The 27,374-nt window shown below is 38.6% G+C and overlaps 1 protein-coding gene across 3 annotated transcripts; it reads right to left on the bottom strand.

Annotated features, from left to right (window-relative positions):
* Positions 1–151: 151 nt before the first annotated feature.
* Positions 152–27,374, bottom strand: TRAK2 (trafficking kinesin protein 2). Of its 3 annotated transcripts, none has more exons than XM_026047968.1 (17): positions 27,314–27,374; positions 20,655–20,905; positions 19,606–19,800; positions 15,755–15,808; positions 14,828–14,904; positions 14,039–14,155; positions 12,683–12,892; positions 10,525–10,603; positions 8,891–9,021; positions 8,666–8,740; positions 7,883–8,020; positions 6,789–6,868; positions 6,040–6,243; positions 5,609–5,907; positions 5,020–5,295; positions 3,739–3,838; positions 152–2,439 (listed from the first exon to the last, which is right to left on the bottom strand). In XM_026047968.1, the coding sequence occupies exons 2-17, from the start codon at positions 20,689–20,691 to the stop codon at positions 1,770–1,772; spliced, it is 2,742 nt and encodes a 913-aa protein (XP_025903753.1). In that variant the 5' UTR covers positions 20,692–20,905; positions 27,314–27,374; the 3' UTR covers positions 152–1,769. The 3 variants fall into 3 exon arrangements, with proteins under 3 accessions (XP_025903753.1, XP_025903758.1, XP_025903766.1); XM_026047973.1 differs by having other exon boundaries at positions 7,904–8,020; XM_026047981.1 differs by lacking the exon at positions 15,755–15,808.

Here is a 27,374-nt window from a genome sequence, read left to right as displayed (position 1 = left end):
CTGATTACGATGGACGTGGTTCAAATCAGTGTCTTTATCCCGATGCTTTACCCCACAATCCCAGGAAGATGTCAGCTGTGTTCCATATACATTGTAACAAGCAGGATAAACTTGGACTGTTTTACTTAGTTGTATGGAAGTGAACCTTTAAAATTACTTCAGAATGCTGAAAAGTACAGTGAAAAAATATATGGAAAGTAAAACCTTCTTCTATTCTCGTCATTAGCACGGACCCTCTTAGGAGGTCTAATCCTCTTAGGAATTTCAGGCAAACCTATTATTATTTCCTGTAAGTTAAGTGACAAATTATGATATACTGTTGATTATTTAATTATGGATAGAACCTTGGATGGGATGATTTTTCCCCTCCTAAATCCAAAAATCAAAGTGGTCGTAATATTCTGCAAATTGCCACTCAGGAAAATCGGATTTTCCCAACAGAGTTGGCCATGTTTTTGAGGCAGAAAGCCTGCTTCAGTTTTGTTCAGAAGCAGATTCAGAATGATTCTCCATCATCAAAACACAGGATTCCAAACAGACAAAACTGATTTAAATCCATTAAAGTGTTATAAGGAACACCAGCTTTCATTTCCCTTGTTGTTTCACAGTGCCGAGTGCTACATTTTGCTCTAACCATAGATCTAAAACAATCCCCAAAGATTTTCTTAATGAAATCTTTTAAACAGAATCCTGTATGAAATTAGAAATATCTGAATGAAATGCATGAAATGTAACACTAGCTGTCTACCTGTCAAGAGAGAACATCTGATCACAGAACTTCCCACACTTGTCTTTAAGTGAATGTCCTCTGCTTAGGTCAAGAAAAAGCAGACCCTGAATCAAGCACCTCTGTTTTATCTCCCTTTGTAACACTGACATGTGCCTGAGATGTTTGTATGTGCAAAACTACCCTCATTAAAAAACAAAAACAAACAAACAAAAAAAACAGATGCACAGCACACTTTGGAAAGTTACCTCAGCGCAAATAAAACTTTTTTCTTTTTTGTAGCTGCTACATACTTTCCTGCTTGTTAATTCTTAACTCATCGCACCTTCCTGTGTGCTTCAGAGCCTCTGGAAAGAAAGAAACTTCTGTTAACATTTCACTAGCACAACTGCTCTCCTTCAAAATACAAACCCTGACCACCAATTTCCGTTCTCATAAACAGAAGCAGTCCTTCCTTGCAGAGAAAGGTTCTCTCCCCTGTTTCTAAAACGGAGAGAATTCAGAAAAGGGCATCAGTGCAGTCTCTGACCTGGAAAATAACACGGATCAAAAGACTCTGGCTTTCTGTGCTTGTTTACTAGGGAGAGGAACTTGAACCCATGATGCTAGTCAGACTGGCTGGACTTTCGTACTGTGTTTAAATGGCAAGGTCTGACTGCTCACAGCTAGTAAAACACTATGACCACTGGGTGGAAAAATGGAACAGCAACTGCAAGACAGTTCTAACATACAGTTTAAAAGACTAAAATATTGAGAATATCTAATACAGTCTTTCATTTCTTCTTAAACTAAGACAGATCCTGGAAAGAGCCTCAAAACTAAGCTTTGGTTTCTTCTTTCTTATGTTCCACAGAGCCCTTTTTTCCTCAAACCCAAACCCTGTTCTTTTCTCTTTGATCCCAACACGTGTCTCTCCCACATCTTTTAACATGCACATGCCTTCTCCAACGCTTCTGTAACACTTCTGTAACCACGTCTGTGCTAAATACGTAGCCCTCATTTATTATTTACCACGCTACAAATCAGTCGTTTTTCAAACCAATCAGTTTTCCTTTAGAATATCCATTTTTGATGACTGTGTGCAAACTGGAGCTCCCAGGGCCCCAATCATGACTGGAAGGCTCTGGTTTCTTCTCAGTCCTGCCATTAAGTTGCCACCTGCATTTAAAAATGCAGCTGAGGCCTGTCTCTGCAGGCCAACCTCCATGCCTTGGTTCTTCCTTTGGTCCTGGGCCTCGGGGGGCTTGACCACCCGCGCAATGCCCAGCCTCTTCAGTCTGTCCACCAGGTTCATCTTCAGCTGGCCCACGTCCGGGGCGTTGCGGGAGGGCTTCAGGCCATACATTTCCTGCAAGAAAGTCTCCACTGGTCGTGAGGCCAGGAAGTTTTCAGAGAGATGTGCTCGAGGCTCAAATGGTGGAGGGGAAGGACAAGGCGAATGCGAGGGAGAATTTGGTGGAGTAGAAGGAATGGGGACAGTTTGAGGGGGCGGCAGCAACGGCAGTTTCTCTAAGATGGGGCTGTCATAAACTTTGGCAGAGATGCCTCGTTCCTGCAGAAGTTTGGCCAGACTGCTGGTGCTGCTCAAGGTGGTGGTTGAATCTCCTCTGTTGGTGAGGAATTCTCCAATACTGAGCCGGTAGGACATGGCTGGAGTGCTCACCGCTGCGCTGCCGGTGCTGCTCCCAAGGGAAAAGGGAGCACACACAGAGCTGAAACAAAACAACACAACACGGAGGGTACGTGCGTTAAACATCATTTTACCTGCTCTGCATTTGCGTTGTAGTATGTGGAAGATGTGAGAGAAAGCAAGCTGCTGGTATTAACATTGCTAGTTCCAGCTTTAATAGCTTCAGCATTTCTGCTCTGCAAAATATTCAGGAGATACTATGTTGATAGAGAAGTTTCTGCCATTATTCTAATTTATAGAACAGTAAGGATAAAATTTTATCTTTTGTATATGATTTTTAAAATCGTATACATTTTAAAATTTTATTGTTTCATATAGTCAAGCTCTTGGTTTTGTTATGCCTCTATTTAACTTAAAACAAACAAGCACACAAACAAAACCCCTCTTCTCTATTATTGAACAAGAGAGACTAAAACTTCCCAAGAACAGCTACCAAGCAGGAGCTTTTAATTGCATGTTTCATAAAACAATGTTAAGGCGATAAGGTGATGAAACACAGAAGAAAAAAAAGAAAATGGAAAAAAAAAAAACTATTCTTTTGAGGAAAACATTAATTAGTGGAGACTTGCTAAGCTTCCAGACAACTGAAACATGCATTGTAGGTAGTATAAGGAATTCAACCTTGACAGGTTGCTTATCAGCTGCAAAATATCATGCTAATACCAGTCTTTATTTCCCAGGCACAAACATTGTAATCTCTTCTGCTCCAACATTAACTCAGATGAAGCTCCACAAACAGGCATTATAAAAAATCCTCCCTGCCCGCCCAACACTCCCCACACGAGTATTCAAACAAGAAAATTCAAGCAGGTCAACAGCTGTGAACCAGACAAGTGATCCACCTAGCACAGGTACACACTGTTTTGAAGAGGGTACAACCAACTAACTAAGCCAGTATATAATGACAGGCAACTGTATTGAAAATCTTTATAATAAAGACTCTTAAAAATCATATAGAATATGAAATATAAACTACAATCACCTGTATTGTATTAAATCAAATATATATAAAAATAGCCAGTAATAACGTAGTTAAAAACAGTGAAGCAGCCAGGCAGCATGTAGGATATTACTGATGCTAAATGGTTGTAATTATAAAGGGAATAATTGAATTTTCCCACAGTGAGAGTAGGAAATAGGTCAGGGTACTTTAGAAGAAAGTAAACTTAAATGCTTAAATAGGAAATTTCTTTTATCATATTTCTATTCTAAGAAGCAACTGATACCTATTTTGCCCATTTTTTTTTAAATGGTCCATACATTGCCAGAAAACAACTGTTTATTCCTGCAGCAGCTCCTAGAAAGTCAGAAATCATCATACCTGGGAGTAACCTGGGTGACATCGGATGGGTGAAGGATCCTACAGGTAGTGAAGGTAAATGTGGAATTTGTGGAAGACAGACACTTCCCTGGATTTGAGGCTGCAATGTGGTACATTCACATCCAGTGAGCATAAAAATGAAGATAGAAAAGGACTAATCAAGCAAAACTTAAGACAGTATTAAAACCACTGCTATATATATTTTAACAGAGAACAAAGGCAGTGAAAACAGTATTGTCTCAAGGGTAAATACTTTCTATTGAAAAAAGATACTCTCATCAGTTCATTTTAAAGCACTTTTAGCTACAAACAATAATCTGAAACTACTTTGCTCAAATGTTAATAATCTCAAAAACAGTAAAGGCCAATGAGACTATAAGACACCCAAAGTGAATCTAAACCCAAGGACGATTCTGCATGGCTGCCACATTTACCAACTGCTCTGAGACAAGAGCTGAAAGCGACTGCATCTCCTGTACTTGGTTCTATTTGAAGTAGCTCACCTACAAGCTCATCCAAATGCACTTTGGAGCTCTGCAGAAAACAAAGTTCTTGCAGGTAGGTTCTTATAGCAAAAGAAAACTTAGTAAAAGCTAGAATCCTGAAAAGAAGCTTAAGTCAGATATCCCCAACTGCAGTCACAATGAACTCAGCACGTAAACAGTGAAGGAGTCCTTGTAACAAGGAAAACAAAGCAGGAATGTTTTTCCCTTTCTCCAAACTCAATCTCACCTCTGGATTTGTGTTTTGAAATACCAAATAAAGTCAATGCTCACAGGATAGCAGGTGTCCCGCAATATTTTAATATAAAATCATTTCTTCCTCTCTTAGGCTACCCACTCTCATCTTCTATCAGGACACAGTTTCCCACAGAACATAGGTTTAACACTTTCTACTAATGAAATAAGACCCTTTTAAAAGGGAACTGAAGAAGCCAGTTATCTTCAGCTGTTTTAATTTGACAACTGCTTAGCATATGGTAAATAATTCAGATTTTGATCTTATTCCAGAAAAGATGCCAAGCACCCCAACTGCAAACAGACTCAGTAGATCAGCCTCACCTTGTGAAATCACCAACACTGCATTTGGCAGAACACAAATGATATTGGTGCTGTCTCCCCGCCTAACTCACCTGTTTTAATGCTACTTTGATTTTAATGACTTGAGATTCGGGGGAAGTGGTGTGCGGGAGCCAAAAATAACAAAAGCACCAGGAATGGATTAAAAACTTCAAAATAATCAGCATGCAAAAGGAAGAAAAACTCTTACCATGCTTCTTACCAGTGAGAGGTACAGTTGCTGAAGTAATAGGTGGCAGGAAAATCCCTGCCACTGGCTTTTTCACTGCATGTTTCCTTTCCTCCAGGAAGGCAGGCTGCACTTGAAATGTTATACCTCCTTCCCCCTCCTCATCATCCTCTTCCAAGTCAGAGATGTGGTACACGGTGTCATCAGGCAGAGGAGTAAACCCTTTGGTAACGACACCTGGTCTTGGGTCCAGAATGGTGCCTAGGTTTGGTCGAGCGAGCTGCTGCCAGTGAAAAAGGGTCTGAGATCCTGGGGTGGCAAAAGAGAAGTGCTGAGAAAGGCCTCCCGGCTATTAGCGCAGGATTACAAAGCACAAGATCCAAACAACTCAACCAACTGGGGCTGGCACTGTGGTACTTGTAGCATACCCGGATGGCAACACTCATCAGAATAACAACAAGTCTAACCCTCGGTGCCATGCAGGAAAACCAAGCAGGACCTACAGAATATTATTCTCCCCTCTTACTGCATATTATACCTACCTGTACAATAATTTATCTAACAAATTAAATTACAATACTCTGCTGCTGAAGGAAGGAAGGAAGATAGATCGTCCTCTCACCTTCAATGGGCTTGACAATTTGCAATTTTTCTGGTAGGAGGACCCGGAAGTTACTCGAGCTGGCAGAAAGATCCGTGAGTTCGGAGCTGGTACCCAGGGAACAGGAGCTTTCTGACGGCGTGCTGCAGCCACTGGCCTCTTCCTTCTGCTCGGCCAGCAAACGCATCCTTCGCTCCCACTCCTCCTCGAAGAACTGCTTCTCGCTCAGGTAGTTCTGCCGACGGAGGGACAGCCTGTGCAGCGCTGTGGCTAAGTCACTGTCTCCAGGGTCTCCTGGCTGATCCGCCTTTTCTGTGTCCCTAGGATAAAAAGCAATTAAGTTACAGTAGATATTAAGACCGTTTGAGTAAATATTTCTCCTGCACACAGCAGCTTGGACCTAGTTTTCATTCACTTAATTTAGAAAGCTAGTAGCAAGCAGTGTGCCCTACCTCAGGTTCTTCTCAGAGCTACTCCTCTGTGTCGCCTGCCCGCGGCGCTCCGGCTGCTGCAGCCCGGACTGGAAGGGCTTGGCCGTCATGACAACACTGGATCGGTTGGACCCGGGGATCGGCAGCGGGGCAGGAAAAGAGGCCGACCGACCACGAGTGATATTAGCAACCCTGACAGTGTCAAATACTCGCTTCTGTTGAACCCTAGAGCCAAGCAAAAAGACCAAGGATATATATATTTTTAGAAGCATTCCAGAAGGATATAGCAAAGAAAAGCTTTGAGCAACAGGCTTCCCAAAGGCCGCAGAGACATGGCTAAAATGGGATTGCCCAAGAAACTCATGTTGTGAGAAATACTGTTCTAACAAAATATCAGAATTACCACTCACTTTGACTTGAAAGAACAAAATACTCTGCTGATAATCAGTAGAGAACTGTCAAGGATATCTATTTAACCCTTACTCAGAATTAAGGGCTCCAGGAGTTGGCTTTCAGGGCCTTGGACAAATTCAAAAAGGAAATAAAATGCTTTTAGTTATTACCCAACTTTCACACAGAATTGAGTTAGAATGGTAGCTTTCAATGCTGAGAAAACTATCAAATACACTAAAGCTTCTTTTAATAACAAAGACAAAATATCAGCAGGAACATCCAGGCTTACAGATTTCCAGAATTCAGTTTCATCTCATTCATTAGAGGTATATGGAAAAATGCCAAAATCTATATACAGATGAAGCTGATAAACATACTTTTGGTTAGAGGGAACAGGTTGTTCCCCCTGACACAATTCCTTCCGCATTGTCCCTTCAATTTCTGCTGCGAGGGAATCCTAAAGAAAAACACAAACCAACAGAATTATCAATTAGATTCAAGTATTCTTCCTAACAACTTAACAGAAAACATTTTTAAAAACTCAAAAGTCTGCCCTCGCCTTTCCCATATCAGCAGCTTGCAGCAGCGTGTTACAGTCTAGCTCTCCGAAGGGGGAAGACAGGGACTTTCCACCCTAACTGTACCTACATATAAATAGTTTGGGTTCAGTTTACACCAGCAACAGCTACACTTTGGGGGATACTTTATGTTGTTTGCTTGAATTAAGTGACAATTGCAAGAGCACTTCCTTCAAAGCCAAAACATATGTACATGGTGGCTACTGCATTAAACAGCCACACAAAACCCGATAAATTGCCAGGATATCCAGCAACTTGTAAGAACACAGTAATTAGAACAGACCTCAACAGACCAAAGAGGGGGAAAATAAAAGTTTCAAAAACCTCTTCCATTGAATTGGTCATCTCTCACAATTCAATTAAAGTCATGTATTTCTGATGATGCTTAAAATTTTCTAAGGAGGTAAAAACATAAGACTACCTCATAAATCATGCACATTAAAACTGGAACTCTTGGAACTTGGAAAAATGCACAAAAAAAAAGCAGAAGACACAAACAAAAAACTTTGTTTCTTAAAGAAATTCTGTCAAGGTATAAAATTCACATCACCATGGAATGACACACTAGCACAACTGAGCATTAGCTGTAGAACACACCAATTCCTGTAATTAACAGAACAGTCATTTAAAAAGGAAATTGTATTAACACCACTATATGACAAGTGAACGAATGTTTTCCTGAAGCACAAAATTCTCAGAAGTGAATACATGAACTACATGAAGTGAATACATGAAGTGAATACAGAACTGAGAGACTGTAAGATCAGCCCCTTCGCCTGCTGCACAGGTGCTCTCTCTGTGGCTCCAGCAGCAGCTATTTTTTCCTCTTCATTTTACGCTACCATGGGCCCTGTTTACCAGCAGCTATACCCCAAGCTAGTGGTACTCATTACCCCAGGAAATGCTCCACGTGCCTGGGGACGGCAGAGAGCGGCCGCAGAGCTGGCTCTGCTGCGCAGCAACTTCACCTCTTCTTGTGACTCCTGCAACATCCCCAGACACTCCATGTTCCGATCTTGCAGCTCATGGAGCTGGAAGAGAGAAGAGGACATCAGTGCTGCCTATAAGCACCAACAGAAGCAAGAAAAAGACAAAATGAAACTCATAGGGTTTTGTACTGAAGATATTGATTCAACACTACTGTATTTCTCTGCACGCACTGCACATGCCAGCATCTGGAAATGGAAGTAGCAGCAGATGGTGTTCACCGTGGCAGCCACGCAATTTAGTGGTAAGACATGAAGTGCAAAGGAAAACTCCAAGGAGGAAAAGGTACAGTAGAATCCAAAGCAAGATACACCAAAACCACTCTAAATAAACTAACTAGAAATGCAACAGAAGCATAGAAGAGGACTTCAAAATCTAGTGAGCTACGGTACTGTTGATATAACTGGTAAGGGTCACATTAAAGCGCTATTCTGTCATGATAAATGAAAACAGTAACATCTACCTGCTTGCACACTACCCTTGTCTTTCAGACTCGTGTGAACTACAAAAATATTTTTATCGACTTATCTAAGAAATTACTCTTTTTCTCCAAACATTTGCCTAGAAGTGAATAGAAAAAAAAAATCCATCAATCAAAAAACAAGACACCAACAAAACCCACTTTCTGTTCTCTTTTATTTTTTTCTCTCATGTTCTATTCCAAACATACACAGAGAAGTCTTACGTACCTCTGCTGTCAGTTGCCTCTGAGCATCTTTGGACGCTTGTAGGTGAAGTTTCAGCTCCTCTTTTTCAATCACATGCTGAAAACACAAAAAATGCTAATTATTTTCTCAGCTGATTCCCCCGAGAGAGTCGATAGTGCCGCTCTCTGTGGTGTGGTCCCCAGCTCTCCCCGCCAGTAGCACGTGCACACACACAAGCACAGCCACACACTCCCCCTGCTCCCTTACTTCTTTGAGTTTATGCTGGAGATCAACAATCTGAGACAAGAGGGATGAGATCTCTTCCTGGTAGCGAACCACCTCTTCACTCTTTTCTGACAGCTCCTCTGTTATTCTGGAAATCTGAGCATTCGATTGCCCTTCAAAATAAAAGAAAAGCTTATGAAGTAGAGAGCTTTTTCCACCACATGATGAAAATAACAGGGGGTCTGTGAGTGTCAGGCATCTCTAAAAGGACCAGTAGTCTTAGGAAATCAACTCACATTTTGTAAGAATGGGAGGCCCTGGAACATACACAAAGTACAAGATAAAGGAAAGGGGTGGGAAGCAGGAGAAGGAAGAGACTTTATTTTAAAGGTAAAGGTAACATATTGGGAAAAAAAAGAAAAAAAAAAAGAAAAAAAAAGGTAAGAAAGAACCCAAAGAAAAACACACCCAAAACACAGTAAATATAGTGATGTATGTCACTGATACATGAAAAGACAGAAGTTCTGCAAAACATATGGCCATTTAGCTCTTGATTCTGATAACTGTATTCCCTAAAGACCCAGTACACACAATTTCCTGTTTCCTTTTTTTTTTTTTTTTTTTTTTTTGGATCCTTTGAGTGAACAAACTCACCAAGTAAGTGGACAAAGTACCTCAGAGACTGAAATATTTTAATACAATGACAGTTAAGAAACTGTTTACCTGCCCTGAAAGCATAAAAAAGTCACAACAATATCTGGTCAAGCCTGCATAAAGAACAGACTAAAAATTTACAAACATAACCTTTAAATATCCCAGTATCTACTGTTTTAAAACCAGAAGCTTTTCCATCATTCATAACAGATTTTGAGTTGGAAAAGGAATTCTCTTTGATGGTGATAAATATTTTATTTTTAGAAACAGTGTAAATTTGTTAGATACATGTTTAATTGGTAGAAATCAGAGTTATACTGTAGGAAGAAGCCTGCCACACGCCTGCTGACAATTAACTTCACAGTTAGGTACTTTTCATCCTGAAGGCATAAGTTTTTAAGTCACAGACAAGAAATCCTTTGGGAGAATATTCTGTCTAAAGTGTATAGTGTTCTTATATGTGCTGTAAGATTACATAAAACAGGAGTTCCTGAATTTCTCAATGTATGAAATAACTTTACTTGCCGAGGATTTTACAGAGGAACCACAAACCACAGTAACTCACAGCTAGGAGTTCATTCACTGCATTTTATGGTTCTCTGGAACAAATAAAAAGCAAATAACTTTATGGTTGCTGTACAGAATAAAGTAATCTAAGCTTAAGTTTATTGATATGCCACAAAGGAGGTAGCACATATATAATAGCTGTAGGTAAAATACTCTACCCCGGGTTACACAGCCACCACAGAAAACAAGGGTTGTTCCTTAGTATTGCAGAATGCTTTTTGACCTGTATATTGGTAACTGCAGTTCTTTGCAACTAAGGCTCATGGTTCTGGACAGAACACTTACCAATTTAAATGCTTTTGTACATAATTGATTTAAAAATAAACTTATATTTTTGGAGAGAAACAGTAATTTAGAATGAGTATTTCAGGGTCCATGCACTGATAACTAAGAATTGCGGGTACTGGATGCTCAAATACCTTTTTGTCATTGCAAGGGACATCCTGGATACTCACGTAGCTCTTTAACACAGTCGTTAACCAGCTGCTGCTCCTTCTCTTCATATGTAATGGTTTCTGTCTTCAGATGGCAAGCCTTCAAGAAAATTATAGGTTTTGCAACTTACATTTATACTTGAATATATGTTTATCTTAACATTATATATTTTTATTTATTTCTATTTACTTCTGCAATTTCTTTGTATCTATCTTCTCGTCCATTTTTCCCCCACCACAACCTGTTTCCCTGAGCTGGGGAAGTCTTTTGAATGAAAGATGCCCACATGCAGATAATATGATCTCTCTCCTGTCTATAATAATAATAATAATAATAATAAAAGGCTGCAAAATATGTGATTTGGCAAGGAAATGTAAACTGCAAGTACCTGAATTTGCTTCAAAACTTCTTCATACAAAGAAATCTTGAAAAGTAAATGATACAGGCCAAACCTAGCATGGCAGTGAAAACTCTTAACAGAACAGCAACCTTGCATCTTTCCCGTCTTGTCCTTTGAGTTTTCTGGCCCAGGGACTGACTCACCACCAGGTTAAGCAACATCAGACATACTGATTTCCACCTTCATTTGGCTTGTCAGTTTGACTCTAACCCTTGCCCACAACAGTCTTTGTATTCAGGACTACTCGCTACTAAATTACTCAGAAAACGTAATGATTGATTTTAAAGACTGTTCAAGTGAAGAGAAGCAAGGATGCACAACTGCAGATAAAGGCACTTCACTTAACACTGTCATAAATATAAATGGTTCAAGGCTGTTCTTAGAGATTTAAAAAAAAAAAAAAAAAAAAAAAAAAAAGGAGGGCAAACAAATACAGGCTCAAGGTGCTTGAGGCTCAGTGCGACCTTGAGGCCAATGCGGGTGGTGATACAACCTCATACCAACAGCGATCTCTTTTTAACTCCAGTTCTACTTACTAAGATGGACTAAATTCCTTCCTGGTCTGCTAAGTTTCATAACCATAAGCAGGGTTGACAGCATAAAAGCAGCCTGACACTCCCTTGTTCTTGTGTCACAGAACTTCTAACATACCCATTTGATCTTTACAGTTTCAGGGAAAACACGCTTCTCAGGCTGAGTGTTTTGGAAACAAAACAAGGAGGAAAATACATTTTTTGCAGACAAAACAAGGGGGGGAAAATATATTTTGTTCACATTAACAAATTCTAGTCCCTGAATTGTAAGCACTAGACACAGCAGAGTTTGTAACAAATCAGAGAAACTTAATCATTTCTGAGCAATATAAATCTGGCTTTACATATTCTCAACTCTCTTCTCCATCATCATTATTAAACTAAAAGTTTTTGACACTGGAAATGAAAGTCTGAGGAAACAAATGGAGATGGAAGAAAAGAGAGAGGAGGATACCACAGAGAACTAGAACTACAAGCAGCAAGATTTTTGTTCCCTGTTGCCTTTGTTCCATCTTCTGTTTCCAATCCAGACCAATATTTTGTTAACGAAAAGTGTTGTAACATGCAACCTCAAGCTTGTATTGTAAAAGACTTATTTAAGAGCAAAACAACTCTTTCCTTAAAAAAAGTCTCTTCGCTATTTTACAAAATTTCCAATTCCAGAGAAGGGATAATTTGCATCTGAAGACTGCGATTCTTGTAACCTTTACCTTTTGTTCCTTGTCTTTTACAGCTATTTATTTTGTCTAGGCACTTGCTAACTAACCTTGTAAAGGCATAAAGCCTCTGCTCATATTTTGCACATATCAATTAAAATATGAAAACTAATCACATACTCGGAACTAAATTTATCTTTAACGAGTTTAAAGTTTATAAAATTTAAAAATTTAGAATTTTTTAAATATAATTTAAAAAAAAAGTTTATAGACTCTTCAAATTGCATACAGCTTGCAATGTCAGCTCAATAGAATTCCAATAATGCAATAAACTGCAATCGGATTTACCCCACACAACGGGTAACAAGTCACACAGACCTGAAGGCCTCAGAGGTCCAAGAAATTGTGCTGGGTGCTCACATATGTGCCTATATCCTTTCACTTATCTTAAGGCTAGTGGGAAAGGAACACTAGTAGGCTCTGAGGAGAACTAGGAACGTGGCAGTTCCTAGTAAAAGAAACAGAAGGATGAGGATGGGTGGAGGGTAAGTATTTGGCCATGATATCCTGATCTATCTCAAATGTGTACCTTTGATCGCAGAGCAAGGTTCTCCTCTTCCAATTCCCTGAGCTTATCTTGCAGGATATCCAGCTGCAAGAGACTGTGTGATACATTGAAGGATTCATTGGACCGAAGTGGGGTGGAACAGCTGGAATCTGTTTCACTCTCCTCAGAAGCAATCGAAACAACACGAAGCAGGTCATCCTTCTTGGACAGTTCGTGCTGCAGCTGGTTAACCTAAGACAAAAAAGATCACCAGCCTAAGATATATACTTTAGCTATGTAGCAGTATAGCAAGTTATTTGTGCAACCTCAAAACTCTAGAAATATCAGAGGTCCAGTCTAAAGTGAGATTAAAAACAACAGACAAGTCACGACCAATTTATATATATTTCCAGAGAAGATTCAGGTTCTGTTTATTTTATAGCTCTCAAAATCACAACTTCAACGCTATAAGGGAGACAAACAAGGTAAGACAGGAAAGGATGACAAAACCTACTTTTTAAATAATAATTTTCAAGCTGCTTTGACACATTTTAGCTTGCTAATATGTTTCTTCTGCACTATAACTTCCTGGAAAAAAAAAAGAAATCTTAGGTATCTGTCCCACAAATCCACACATGAAATGAACTGCAGGCCAGACAAAAACAAAAGAAAAGCAAGGTCTCAGATTTAGCTGTATTGCATTCTACATATCCAAATTTACATGAATACATAAGTCTATTCTGGCTTATAGCTAATTATAAGTATCTATATATCACCTGGATACCGTTCTATATCAGCAATTGAATCCTTTCCACTATTAACCTAGAAAACATCTGTGTTAGCCAGAGATAAAAATCTGGGATATTTTATAGGTTGCCAACTTCTTTTTTTAAGCAAGAATAACCAGAAAAAGATGACCAAAACAGATTCTTTGTAGTAAAAGATGAAGTAAGGATCTTGAAAAGAATTGTTTTCATGTCATTTATTTAAATGTATTTTTTAATGTAAACACCCCATCAAGCTCATTCTCTGGTTGTTTCCTCACTTGTGATGTTGTTTTGTGAAAGATTCTGCCAGATGCCAACCACATAGCTTATTTTGTCGCGATTACTAGGTTCATAGCTTAAAATCAAAATATCAGAGTGATGCTCAAAACAAATGCTTCCAAAAATATAGCTCTGCTATAGGTATATTATGAAAATACCCATTATGTTTGCAACTTCTTAGTAATTACAGTCTTCTGGATGAAGAAAGCTGACTGAAAACTGACAATTAGAGCAATGCCCTCTACATCTATTTGTGTAGTTTGAGAACAGCAATAATCAGCTATCACAGCGAAACAATACGCCTCAGTTAATCCTTCTCATCTTAAAAAACAAAGGAAAAGAAATCACTCACTTGGTCTAGAGTTTGTCCTAGCTGTTCTTCTAGTGCTTCATTCTGTTCTGTCAGAAGATGGTTTCGCTTAAGAAGGGCTTGTCCAATTCGAGCTGCTAGTTCCAGGTCCCGATCTCTCTGTTCACAGAATGAGAACAAATGTCTGCTTCTGATCAGGCAAATTTTAAATTCAGAGTAACTTTAAATTTTGCTGGCTATTTGTCAACACATCATAGCTTTGCGATCCCCCCACACTCTCCGATGGATTGCTTCAGCAGTGCTCATTAGAACAACAGTTAATGTTTCATTACCTGGATCCAAAACACATCCATTACTGTGTTTCCTGACACAGCTCATTCTTTTTCACAGACATTTGCAATAATAGGGAAGGAAAAAGAAACAGCAACTACCTAGAGAGCAGTTTAGCTTTTTGTGCTGATACTGGAAAGCTAATATGGGGTCTTTCATATCATTCCAAGCAGCAACATACACTTAGGTCTGCAGTCTTTGAAGCATCACCTTCTCCAGGACGGACTATTTGAATGAAACAGTGATGGAAAGGTGGAAGCTGAGGAGCAGTATGAAAGTGTAAGGCAGCTCTTCCGTTCTGCCTTTCCTCACTACCTCCTGTGAAGCAGCCACAGTTTTGCTAAACTTGGCTTCTGGGATAGCGCAGCCCTCCAGACAGCTTTTCACTACCTCAGGTGCTTCAATATTTGCTAAATTACCTAAAGGTAAAGCAGAATTCCCAACAACCGAATAAAACCTGTCTTCAAATATACTAATAAAGCATTAGGGAGAGGAGCGTACCTCAGCTAGCAAATGTTTGACCATGTCAGCATCACTGTAGCTTTTCGCTATTTGCTCCACATTATCTGTGCCAAGAACTGAGAAGAGAAAACAAAAATACTTATTGAGGCAGCTTAAGTACAGGAATAACACTGGAAAAGGAGAGAGCAGAAACTTGGAGGATGAGCTCTTTTCTTTATATACACAAATAAGCACAAATACAGTATTATTTGGGGGAAAGAGTGGAGGCTGTGAAAATGCATCTTAACTTCAGAAATACAAAATAATATCCCAAAAGTATTTGGGAGATTGACTGATTAAGTGTTAAACATGGATAGCTTTCAGTAAGATTAGCTAAAAGTTGAGGTGCACACACATCCTTCACATTTCTGAAAGGTAGAAAACGTCTTAAGAGCAGCTTTTTGAATACAGTTAAACTACTGAATCATCCGGGCTGCTGAGGAGAGAGGAAGGGCACCACTGCATGTCCAAACATAGCTGAAAACATTTGCAAGCTTCACCCTTGGGACAAAACCCACGTTAGCCTGTGTGACAGTTATAAACAGGAAGCCTGGAAACCCCAGAGCCCAATCATGAAAACTAATTTATGGAGTGCTTGGTCATCTCAGAAACAGTTAAAAAAGAAACGGGCAAAAAAGCTTTATGTTTGCAATTTATATGCAATAGCAAATCCTATCTTACTGATACAATGACTTAAACGTTTGAAGAGTTGGTAAAATTAAAGCTAAAAAAAAAAAAAAAGAGATCAATTAGGACTCAAAAAAACCCTTAAAAAATAAGATTGAGTCAGTAAGAAACAAAGAGCATAAAGAATTTATGGCAACTTTAGGAAAAAAAAAAAAAAACAGTGTTAAAACAAAGCACTGGTCCCTGCTAGTTCTTGCCTTGAGAACTAAAATATTCCAGTAAATAAGAAACATTAATTACCTTGTGCAAATTTGTGAGATTCAGCCAAGGAAGAGGGAGGAAGTTCGATAAAAGCTAGAATGACAGAAAATGAAAGGGAGGAAAAAGAACAGAAGGTAGAAAGATTTAGAATTTAAGGGTATAGACTGTGTTGCATGCATCTGCCACCACCAAAACATCTATTTTGTATTACTGAAAGTTTCTTACAAGTTTTAAAGAGCGATTTAAATATGATAGCCCTCTGGAGAGGAATTACACATTTTACTTACAGGGAATGAGTGTTTGTGCTGAGTGGATGTTTGTTCTACTGAAGTTCCCTAGCACTTCATTTTTGCCTTATGGAATCAGCATCATGAAAGCAAAGGTGGCAAGAATATAAATATAAAAAATAAGGAAGTATCTGCTTCAGTAGAATTTCTAGGTTGTCCTGTTTTGAAACTAATTCCATTAGCACCACATAGCAAGGTGAGACTGTTATCAGAGTTGGTCTAAATTTACTTCTGAGAAATTGTTTTCCTTCCGTGCTTACACCTGCTTCGTACTCTGAATAGAGGTACTGGTGTCGACTCTGGGTCTTTTTTGGTTTGTTCTCACTGAGGGCTGCACATTTCACTGAGACAGTGAAGCATTAACTCGAAGGGCACACCATCCATTTTATTTATATGTTGCATAAGCTGCATATGCCCTTTACTTAGGTAACTTCCACACATAATCTTACATAATATGGCACTACAGCAACACTATAGGGGAAAAAAAGTTGCATTTTGGTTTGAGCAAAAAGTTAGGCAGTCATGAAGAAGAGGTGAAGAGAAAGAATGATATAGAAGAATGAGGGATACTTAGCTGTTTCTCTCAAATAATTTGCAATGGAAAAAAAAATCAAACTAACAAATGAAACACTTTTTTCCCAGGTAGATCAGGAGGCACAAAAACCAAAGGCCAACACATGCTATTTGGACAATTAGAAACTTTGAACTTACAGCAGTGCCATTTACTAATTATATTTCCAAGCAGGAGAAAAACAAAACAGATTTTTTTTCCCCAAAATATACAGTACTTCAGTATCTAGTTCTGTCTGTGGCAAGACAGGCACTTTAGAGGTCCCCTTTACTGCACTGCTTTGACAACAGTTGCAAATATGTGATGAAAGCAGAGCGCAGACTCACTCATCTGAAACTCCCTGCACATGGGTATGAAGTGTCAGCCCTTCCAAGCACAAGGTTGCAGCCCGATCTCCTGTGGTAAATGTTCCTATCGGATGATTCAACATCTATTCAGTGCTAGGTCACCTTAATGAGCTAATTTATGCTGATTTCATACATGGTTACTCAAATAGTTTTTTGATGCCTCCTTTCCTTAATGCAAAAATAACAAAAAGTTTGTCCCCAAAATATTTCCTCCGGTAAAAGAAATCCCAGAATTAACAGCCTTAAAACTTAGCTCCATAGACCTTTTGTTATTTTCACCCAGTACAGATTACAATCATACTCATTTTGTTAGAATTCTGTCTCCTTACATACACGTGTAACCTCCTCTTACTCACCTTGCAAAGTGAAGGCTGCCAACAACTCCTCGTTTTGATTCATGTTCTTGTTATCCACTGCCATGTCCTTTTAGTGGCTTTTATAAAGGAGCTCCAAGGATGGAGGTTTTGTAACTCCGCTCCCTACCTACGCTACCACAGCTGAAGCAGAAGATATCCTTCCACCTCAGTGAAAACACTGCCAGGGAGACTCAATTGCTCGTTGGATAAATCTTCAAAGAGCAGCAACAGCCATAAAAAGAGGAGGAGCCCAAGTGTAATCAACTGAGTTTTTCCCTGCGTGCTGTACAGGCTGCACACTGACCCACATCATGAGCCTACCATACTCTTTTGGAAAAAAATTATAACAATTTTTCCATAGATATACACACATACTCTCATTGGAAACAAACTCAGAGATAACCCAACTTATGCCTCATCAGCATGAGTTTTAATAAATTGTCGTATTTATTCACAGTTATAGTCACTAGTGAAAGAGCTATAAACTTCATGTAGAAGTATGTTTACAGACTATAACTGAATCCTCATTCGTGGTTGTATCTGTCTTCCTACAAATTGCTAGGCTCAAAAGAACTAATATGAAGATGACTATGGTCAAACTCAGTGGACAATTTCTAGGAGAAACGTAAGCTTTATTTATTCTGAATTTATTTGATTTGGCAGTTACAAGAGTGTTCTTAAATGATGGGATTAGTTGTCTGTTATTCCCACCAGTGATCCTTTCACATTAACATGAAGTGTTTCGCATCCCAGTAGCATGATTAAATTTTAATCTGGCATGAAGAAGTATCCAGGCTATCATAAAATGCAAAGTTGTAAGACCAACTCATTCTGAAGATTCACTTTCATCACTGTAAGAGGGCATTTTCGAGGCTGTCAAGAAAACAGCTATGGCAAACACTCAAAAATCTCTTTCAAATTCAAAATCAGGACATTTCTTCCTACAGTTAAAAAGTATTTTTCAGTGGGTGAAAGAGGAAGGCCCCACCTTCTGCAGTCCCTAAGCAATTAAATAATAAACAGAAGACCTTGTGTTTTAAACCCTGCCTCTGTCACCATGGCCGGGTAACACAAGCTCACACTGCCAGCAGGGCTGTCTCTTAGCAGGGAGAGCTCTCAGAGAGCTCTGCTCTTAATCACGCTGGGAAGAGCCTCAGCAAAGCTGCATTTTCTGTGGACTTGTTTCCAACACCGACAGACTCTGATCCCACCTCTTTAGAATTGAATGTATAGGCAAGTACACACCCCAGTGACTACAGTGGCTTCAAGGGAACTATAAGAATGTTCAATCAATTCAAAAACGTTTAGGCTTGCGATATTATTATCATAAATAGAGCAATAAACATTAAATGCCTTTTTAAATACTTTCCATACTTAAAAAGAATTCCAAGGTTGCAAGTTCAATAGAGTAAAGATCTCCTTAAATTGCGGGACATTACATGCTTAGAAGGTAGTACTTTATTTACTCTTTTGCTATATTCCCTGGGTGGAGCACCAGCAAAAAGCTTTCGGTGGTGGAACATACAAGAAAAAGGTAATCATTACTGAGAAGTAATAAGCTGTATCTAAACACCAAGTTCATTCTCCTAAGTGGTTCTTCCCAAACAGGACTCCCCCATTTTTCTGAAAGCATTCCAAAATGAAATTGCAATAGGAAAATACTTAAAAGTACAGGCAAGTAACCGTTCAGTTCTTCACTAGCCTTCTAAAACATTTGATTTTAATATAGTCAAGGGGAGAGTTTTCCTCAGATTGCCCAAAGCTGACATTTTCTTTCCAAAGACCAACTATCTGTTTTGTTTATAACTGCTGTAATTATAATAGCCATAAGGCCCTTTTTATTTTAAAAATGAGAAGGCGGTGATCAATGATGATGTAGTACCAAGCTACTTGGCATTCCCAAATTTTTATCTCCAAAAGAAACCATTAACAGCATTTCAGAAGAAGCACTGACACAAAACAAATGGTGAACATCTACAAAGGAACCACAGCATCATTAATGTTCCTGGAAACGGAACTGCTCCTCACTCTGTGTCTTTTGTGTCACATCTAATCTAGTACAATTATGGGTTCCTGCCTCTTTTTCCCTGCCACAGGTTTCCATTCTTACCTCTGTGTCAAAACAAATGATCATGCAGCCATGGGACAGGCTAGGTCAGCTCTTAGAATGGCAGAGCTGAGCTACAAGCATTTTCTCTGAATTCAGCTTATTGCTCCTCCTGTGCAGAATTTTGTAGATTTGAACGTTACATTTTAATATTAACCACTTGCTATTTTCTTTTTTTCTCCTCAGTTAAGTGCAAAAAATCTTTAGGCCTTAAACACTCACTCATGTAACGGAAGGTCTCCTCATCACGAAGCGAGGAAGCGGTTTCAGGAAGACGGCCATGGCACGTAGGGGGCTGGATCCAGTCTTGATTCTCATACAGGTACAGAGAATCCACTCGTAATTTGTACTCTGGTAACTGCTCTTCTAGCATGCTCACCAGCTCTACCTCAGGAAGGTCTTCACTGGAGCAGACATCTAAAAGCAAGCAAACGCCACGCCACCAAAACTAAGCACACTACTATTACATGTGCTACATAGGCACCATAGTGGTGCAAATTCTATATGTTAATAAAGATTTTATGAACCTTCAGCAATTTTTTTTCTCTAGACAAATTATCAGAATTTTTACTGACTCAATACTGTGATTGATACTCTAATATTCACAATTTTCATCCTCAACTGATTCTGTAACTTCCCAGAGGGCAGTCAAGCCTCACATTTCTTAAATATGGTGTATTTAATAAGCTTCAATTTCTGCTTTTCCTCTTCATTCTCAAAACTAAAGAACAAACACACCAGCTATGGATTTTGTAAGGATCCACTGGCTTTAGCATGATATAGTTCTCTTTTCCCGAAGGAAACCCTTTTCCCCTTTTTTTTTCTGTTTCTCTTTTTTGTTTGGTATAAAACACAGGTTGGAAAAACTAATCTAAAGTAGCTACAAGAAAATCAACAGCATACTGTCTTGAAATCAGGCAGCTGAAATATAAATTCCAGTATCATCCCCGCTGAATCACACTTCATGTGAACATGGTACCCAAAATAGGGAAAGGGAAGTTTAGCTCTTCCTATTTTTCCACATCTTTTCATAATTGCTTGGAGGGGTGGGGGTTGAGAAGGGGACAAAAAAATCAGTTCAAGATGCTAAAATACTCTGTATATAACTATGCAAGGCATACAACGATTATCTATTATTTCCTGAAGATAAAAATTATCTTCAGGAAATAAAAAAAAGCTTTAATGTTTTCTCTACCCAGGTCTCCAGCTAGCTTTTTCAAGAAATATGAGATTTATTTGGGATGTATAATGCAATTGTTCTTCCAGCTTACCAGAGATGCTCTCCAATTCTCCGCGATCGAAATTCATGAGTCCCTTCTTCACAATTCACTTCCTTGGAAACAGCATTCTGCAGTCAGCCCGTGCTCTGCCTGTTTTTTGCTTTGGTAGAAGGATGGCTTTGGTTTGCAGTCAGCGAGAGCCATCAAGCCACCTAGGCACTAACTAATCACATGTCACCTCTCAAGAAGTCTCTCTTGAACATGTCACACAAGCTCCACACGCTTCTCTGCTCAGCCATGACCTAAAAATAAAACAGAGAGGCAGAGTTTCACAGATGCCACTGTGTTTCAAGCCATCAATTTTGCCCATATCTATTTGTCTGTCCCATTAAGTTACTTTGTGGATTATCACAGAATTTGTGGTTCCTCTTCTGCAGAGCCTCAATAAAAACAATTCAACAGCTTAAAACATAAATGAAGCTATAATGTATAACTGAGATTATTACCAGAACTATTTAAGAAAGTGAAAATTGTGCTCTTCTCTTGTCAGGACTAACTGATCATCCTTCACCTAACACACAAAGGTAGTCCTCAATAATAGGAAAAACTCAAATGTGAGAAAACAAAACCTCATCTTCACTCCTCCTCCAGTCAGTAAACACAAAGCTCTCTTAAAATCTCAGAATAGTTCCAAATTTGCTTTTAACAGTTTCCCACTACCAAGCACAGCAGTCAGAGGTCTGTCCTGCTGTCTCAGTAACCTCTCATTTGACGAGATCAGAGAGGACAGGGCAGGAACTCTTCAAGGAAAGCCTAGGGCTTGCTAGTTCGTTTACCCGTGGATTTTGGCAGGAGATCAAGAGCAAATGTTCTTCCATTAAGGTCAGCGCAAGCTTGCCAGCAATATCTTCTTGCTTTGCAATTTTCTTCTTAATGGATATATTTTAATAACTACTTTTATTTGTTAAGTGTATTTGACACAACTAAAAAATGTTGAGATGGAGATTACAGGAACATTTACTCAAATATAAAGCTGTTTCTAATGCTAAAGTTTATGACCAGTATTTAAATGATTGCTGTAAATACAGACATACACTCAAAATCTAAACAGTAAGAATGAAATCCAGCTGGGCACCTTCCCTCCTTGCCATTCTCTGGGACAGGAGAAATTCTAACCCAATCATTCACCAGTGCAAAAAGCTCCCAGGATCCAGGACTGATTAACAAACTGTTTGGATAGTTTGATTTCTTTTCCTTGTATTTACAGGATTTCTAGCATCATTTTAAATATAAATCATCAGAATCAAATTGGCTCTATATTTTTCAAGAAGCACTAATTATTTGACTTCAGTGACATTTTCACCAGGCTAGAATAGTGACATATAAGACAACAGTTATTCTAGCTTGTCAAGTCTTTTTTATTCTTCTTCTGGCAGAAGAACTGGGGAAGAAACAGCACAAGCTCGCTGAAACGTGCACTTCGCTAAACTGCCATTGGTGGTATAAGAAGATTCCAGCCTAAAAAGTGCATGAGGTCCCCACGTTCTTCCATCCTTATTTCCGAGCTAAAGAAACGTTTAAAAGTAAAAGCCTCAGAGCTGTTCTTAGGTTAGGATGTAAGCCAGGTTTGACACAAGGCAAACTGGCTCCCAAGACACAGCAGTTCCCTTCCCTGTTTTCCATCAGACACAGCCAAATTTTATCTCTAATTGTGCAAGTTTTTTTGAGAGACTTTAATATGATATTAAAAATTGATGAAAGAAAAAGAAAAGACTCAAGTATTCAATAAATAGTTAAAGAAGTAATAAACAGTCACAGGAAGAAGCCTGCTAATGGTCTTATTAAACAAACATATATGAATTGCAAAAACAACACAGTTTCCTTTGGTTATTATTCAAGCTTTGATCCAGAGACTGTTCCACTGTTGTATGAACTTTGGTCACAATCTCTATCCTTGGTCCCATGCAAATGCTGCCAATTAAACCACCTCAGATAACTTTAAAGGATAAAGTATCAGATAGGGCCAATTTAGTGACAAGTGAGGATCGCAGAGCTTGTGCCTACAGCTGGAGCCTGGGGCTCGTGAGAGATCTGTTGCAGAGGGCAACCCCGCCTCAGGGCCAGGATACACCAGCAGCTGCCTGCCTGCTGCCCCCTGCATTAACCACATGCACCTGTGTGTGCTTTAATGTGTATGGTGCTTTTTTAAAAACTAGATGGCTTCCCAGAAAATAATCATCTCAGGACAGATTAAATAATTTCTATTTCTAAGCAAAACACTTCATTTGGTACAAAACGACAGTTCACCGATAAACCACTTAATTCTACATTTCATTTTCACAGAAATTTCATGCAAGCCTAGCACACACACCTCACATGGAAACCTGTGCTCTCCAGATCTGGCAGAGTAAGTGCACTGGCTGTGCCGCTTACCTGCACGAGCAGCAAAGCAGCGAGCTTTTCAGAAAACCTTCCAGGGCTAAGGACTTGCCTTGCCCTTTATTAATAGCTTCAGCCTGGGAACTTGAATAAGGGCTCCTGGGACTAAAAAATCACACTGCATCCCCTGCAAGTCAGCTCTGAGTAGTGTTCAGAGACACAACTGCAGGAACATGCAACTAACAAGTGATTTTCTCGTTCCTTTGTTTCCTCACAAAACTCAGACCCTTATCCTATTTTCCAGAAGATATCCAAAGCAAGGCGGAATCTGGCACTTTTCCAGCTCTCCAGCCAGACAGGGAGAGGCCCCAGGAATTTATTTATAAATTTTGCTACAAGTTTTCTTAACTTTAAGAAAATTTCTTGACCACATTTATTGCATGCATATGAAAAGCTTATAGCAGATTCACAGCAACACAGTCATTATCAGAAGGAGTCTAAAATTAAAGATCAGCAATTTCTACCCACCAATACTTGTATTTTCAAAAATCTATCAGTAGGGTCTTCCCAACAGACTCATCAATAGAGACTTTCTCACAGGCTAAGGGGAACGATTTTTATACAGTTGAAGGAAAGGTAAGAGACTGAGGAAAAAAAAGTGTTTTTGTAAGAGAGACGTTTTCAGTGAGGTTTCTTCCTAAATGATCTTGTACAGTGTGGAAGTAACATGGAAAAGGAATGAAAACCAAAGTTTAGGAATTAGTAGATGATGCGAAAGTTCTCATGATAATCACACAACAAGCTAGCTGCAAAAAGCTGAAGTACTGTTTTCATATTTTCATGACTAGATAAGAAAACAAAATAAGAACTGTATCTTTGGGAAAAGTATTTAGTATTTAGGTCAAGTTAGTCCAAAGCAATCAAGAAATCACAGCTTAAGTTAGAAAAAGCAAAGGGAAGAATGAATTCACGTAATTTCTTAAGAGTTTCCACAAATGTTTCTTCTTCTTTATGGTCACTTTGGGGAAACGGAGCTTTGCTCTTACCTGGTTTATTTGCTTACTGACTATGCAGACCTGCCAGCATTATGCAGCCAAGCGCACTTTGGGGGAGTGCAACATTTGTCATCAGATGAACACTTAAATTTTTAATCGTTTTGACTACCTTAAATAAACACTTTCATAAAACTGGAAACAGAGTTTACCTGAGAATTAAAGAACAGTAGCATTTCTACATTTAAGTGACATGTAATAAATGGCAGAAATCACTGAGCCAGACGTGGTTAAATATGTGAACTAAGGTTTCCGGTGCACAGAGATACAGTGGCCACAGTTTTAACAGCACAAAAACGCCTCATCTATTATCTGTGCTTAGAACAACTTTCCGAAATTGGGCAACCAACAGCAGAATTTGTGAAGTCAAGAATTCTTGTTCTACTTGATGAAATCTAGAATTTTTGAATACTCATCTTGGTATTTCACTAAAATAATGTAAGAACAATGATACTCCATATTAAATAAGAAGTATTTCTGTTTTGAAACAAAGATTTGATTAACCGTATTTTGAAATCCATACAAGTAAAAGAAACGAAAGTGAAAAAGCAATCAGATCATTCTGATCTCTGATTTCTGCTGTATATAGTTAAGCTAATATCCATATGCACAGGACAGCTTCAATACCAGAGCAAGTGTTTTTTGTGTGTGTGAAATAAAACAGAAGTAGCAAACCATGTGCCACAGCATGAGGTATGCGCATGGTGATGAAAAAATAACAGAATTCATAGTTGCACACAACTGAAAATAAACCAACTAGAAGTCATTTGAAAGCATGCAGCACTACTATGGCATTTTCCCAGCATTTCCTAGGGTCACATTTTAATATATGCATGTACTATGTATTTCTAACTACTCTGCCATGTGTTTCAAATATTTTGGTGTCGTGGGAGAAACTTGTGTAGAGCAATACATTTGACAAAAACTATTTCCTTTAAAGTATCTCCATTTTATAACTATATGACAGTGACCAACGTTATTTAATTTTATGTAATTAATTCAATCATCTGACAAAAAATATATATATATATTTAACTAAAACCTCTATACAGCAACCAAATAATGTAAATTAAAAAAGCTATGGTAAGTGCTACAGTTATTTCACATAACTCTAGAAAGTTATTATTATGTGAAAAGCACTCTTTTAGTTTCTGTAAATCCAGTTGTGCAGGGTTTTCTTCACAAAATCTCTTAAGTCTTTTCTCTTTACTCCTTGCAAGAACTCAGGTGTCACTTCCTTTCAGATTTGTTTTAGTATCTCTTCTCAGTAGTCGAAAGCAAAACTCCTATTTGTTGTGAGTCAACAGCAATTCAGTCAGAAGGAAATAAATATTACTAACAATAAAAAGCCCTCAATCAATGGGATCAAAGCTTCTTAGAGTATCAGGCCAGTATCAAGCTACGGAATGGACAGGGCAGCCTCATTAGCAGAGTCCTTGAGGAGTTTGCCAAATGTCAGCACTAACTTTTACTGTGTTTGCACTTTCCCAGTGCTTCTTACAGCTTTATTCCACTGGGCCATGGGGCAGCACTGCTGGGAATCACACCAAACAACACCCTGGGCAGTACCACCCCCAAGGTGACTCTGTGCCCCTTTTACTACTGTAAAGCTATTTCCTCAGCAAGTTACAACTATAATATCTAGATGTGACCCACAAGATTTACAACTTGGCTTTAAAATGCACCATCCTGCTAGACATGGATCATTCAGGAACTCAGATGAAGCTGGTAAATCACACAAAGCAAGTATCACAGACTTCCTCAGGTATTTTTTTCTCAGGAAAGTTTACATCAACCTACTTTAACTGTTCTATGTGTCTTTTTCCTAGGTTTTCTCCTATTAAAATTCTAATGTGCCAACTGGTTACTCAAAAGAGCTACTGCTACAGAGACACTGAAAAAAAAATTTCCTTTTCAGTATAGCTGTTGCCAGTAGTAGTCAAATATTCCTGCAAAGACTAGCACTTTGGATTATTGTTTAAAAAGGAAAATGAAAAGGTGAAAAAAATCTCTCAAAATCAAAAGCATCTGTATATCATATAAAAATAGGTCCCTTTTATCGTGTCATTTTCTGGCTGGTAGCTAATGGACATAAAAAATAAATATTATCTTTTAATATTTATTTTAATAAATATTCTTATTTGATATTTATTAATATCTTTTTCTAGAACCACCTGCCCTTCTGGGAATTTTATTCTTAAGCAAACTTCTTACACAGGTACAGAATAGGCCTCTAGCTCTGGTGATGTTCTACCATGCAGAAGTGGTACCTCAACTGCTTACTTGATAAGCATTTTCTTTGATTAATTAATTAAAAACTTGAATAAAAGGAGCTTCTTAGCATATTTTACCATGTTTATCATACAACCACACAAAATTCATAATACAGTGATAATATAGTTGGCTTATGTAAGTTATATATCAAAATATCAGTGTTTAAGTTAGCTGCAAAACCCATGCTACTTTCCCCTTATAAAGAAGGAAGAAAAGTTTTCAGTTTCGTGTTGGACCTTTAGCAGGAAAAACAGAGAAATCAGCAAGGAAATAAAGAGATAATGACATATGTATGTTCTTCCTTAGTCTGCTGTACAAAAAGATGGCCTTTACACTACTTCTTTCCTCCCCACTTCTGCTCTCAAAGTCTCACACTCCTGTGTTAACCACAGGACAATAAGGAGCGTCAAGGACTGGCGTTCTAAGCTCTGCCACCAACAGCAGAAGAGCTCTACTGCAGTGTGTAAACAGGAACTGCCCTCTTAAGTTATTTTTTTCTTGTTATTTTTAAATCTGAAAAGCTTCAGCTCCACAAGTGAAAACTCTTACTATAATATTTGGAAAATTTCACTTAAAATCTCAATTTCATTGTTTTGTCTCTCAAGCATTTCAACAGTCACTATTAGGCATTTACTAAAATAAACCAGGCTGATCTATACGGCCTAGTCACAAGATTGCTGCCAGCAACCTAACTTGATAAAAGCCATCTCTTCTGTAACCACCACCATTGAAAAAGGTGTGTTTTTTTTTTTTTTTTTTTTAAATCTTCCTGGAAAATCACACAATGAATCATGCAATGATGTCTGTTCTTCCTGTAGAGACAGCCTTTCTACCGTGCAATAATCACCCCAGTAAGTCTCTCCTATTAGAAGCAAATCACAACAGTCTGTGATACACACTGTACTCTTAAGGCAACACAGAAGAATAAGGAAATAGAAGAATACGTAGAAACAGAAATAGAAAAATACTCAAGGTACAGGTAAACGCCTGACAAGCATCACTTACTAGTAGGTGCAAGTCCCTTTGCTTCCCTCTGTTTCTCCGCAGTGGCTGTTCCAAACAGATG

The sequence above is a fragment of the Nothoprocta perdicaria genome, unplaced genomic scaffold (assembly GCF_003342845.1).
Source record: "Nothoprocta perdicaria isolate Ctin4 unplaced genomic scaffold, notPer1 scaffold_11, whole genome shotgun sequence".
Classification (NCBI taxonomy): domain Eukaryota; kingdom Metazoa; phylum Chordata; class Aves; order Tinamiformes; family Tinamidae; genus Nothoprocta; species Nothoprocta perdicaria.
This window is presented reverse-complemented; position numbering and strand designations above follow the sequence as displayed.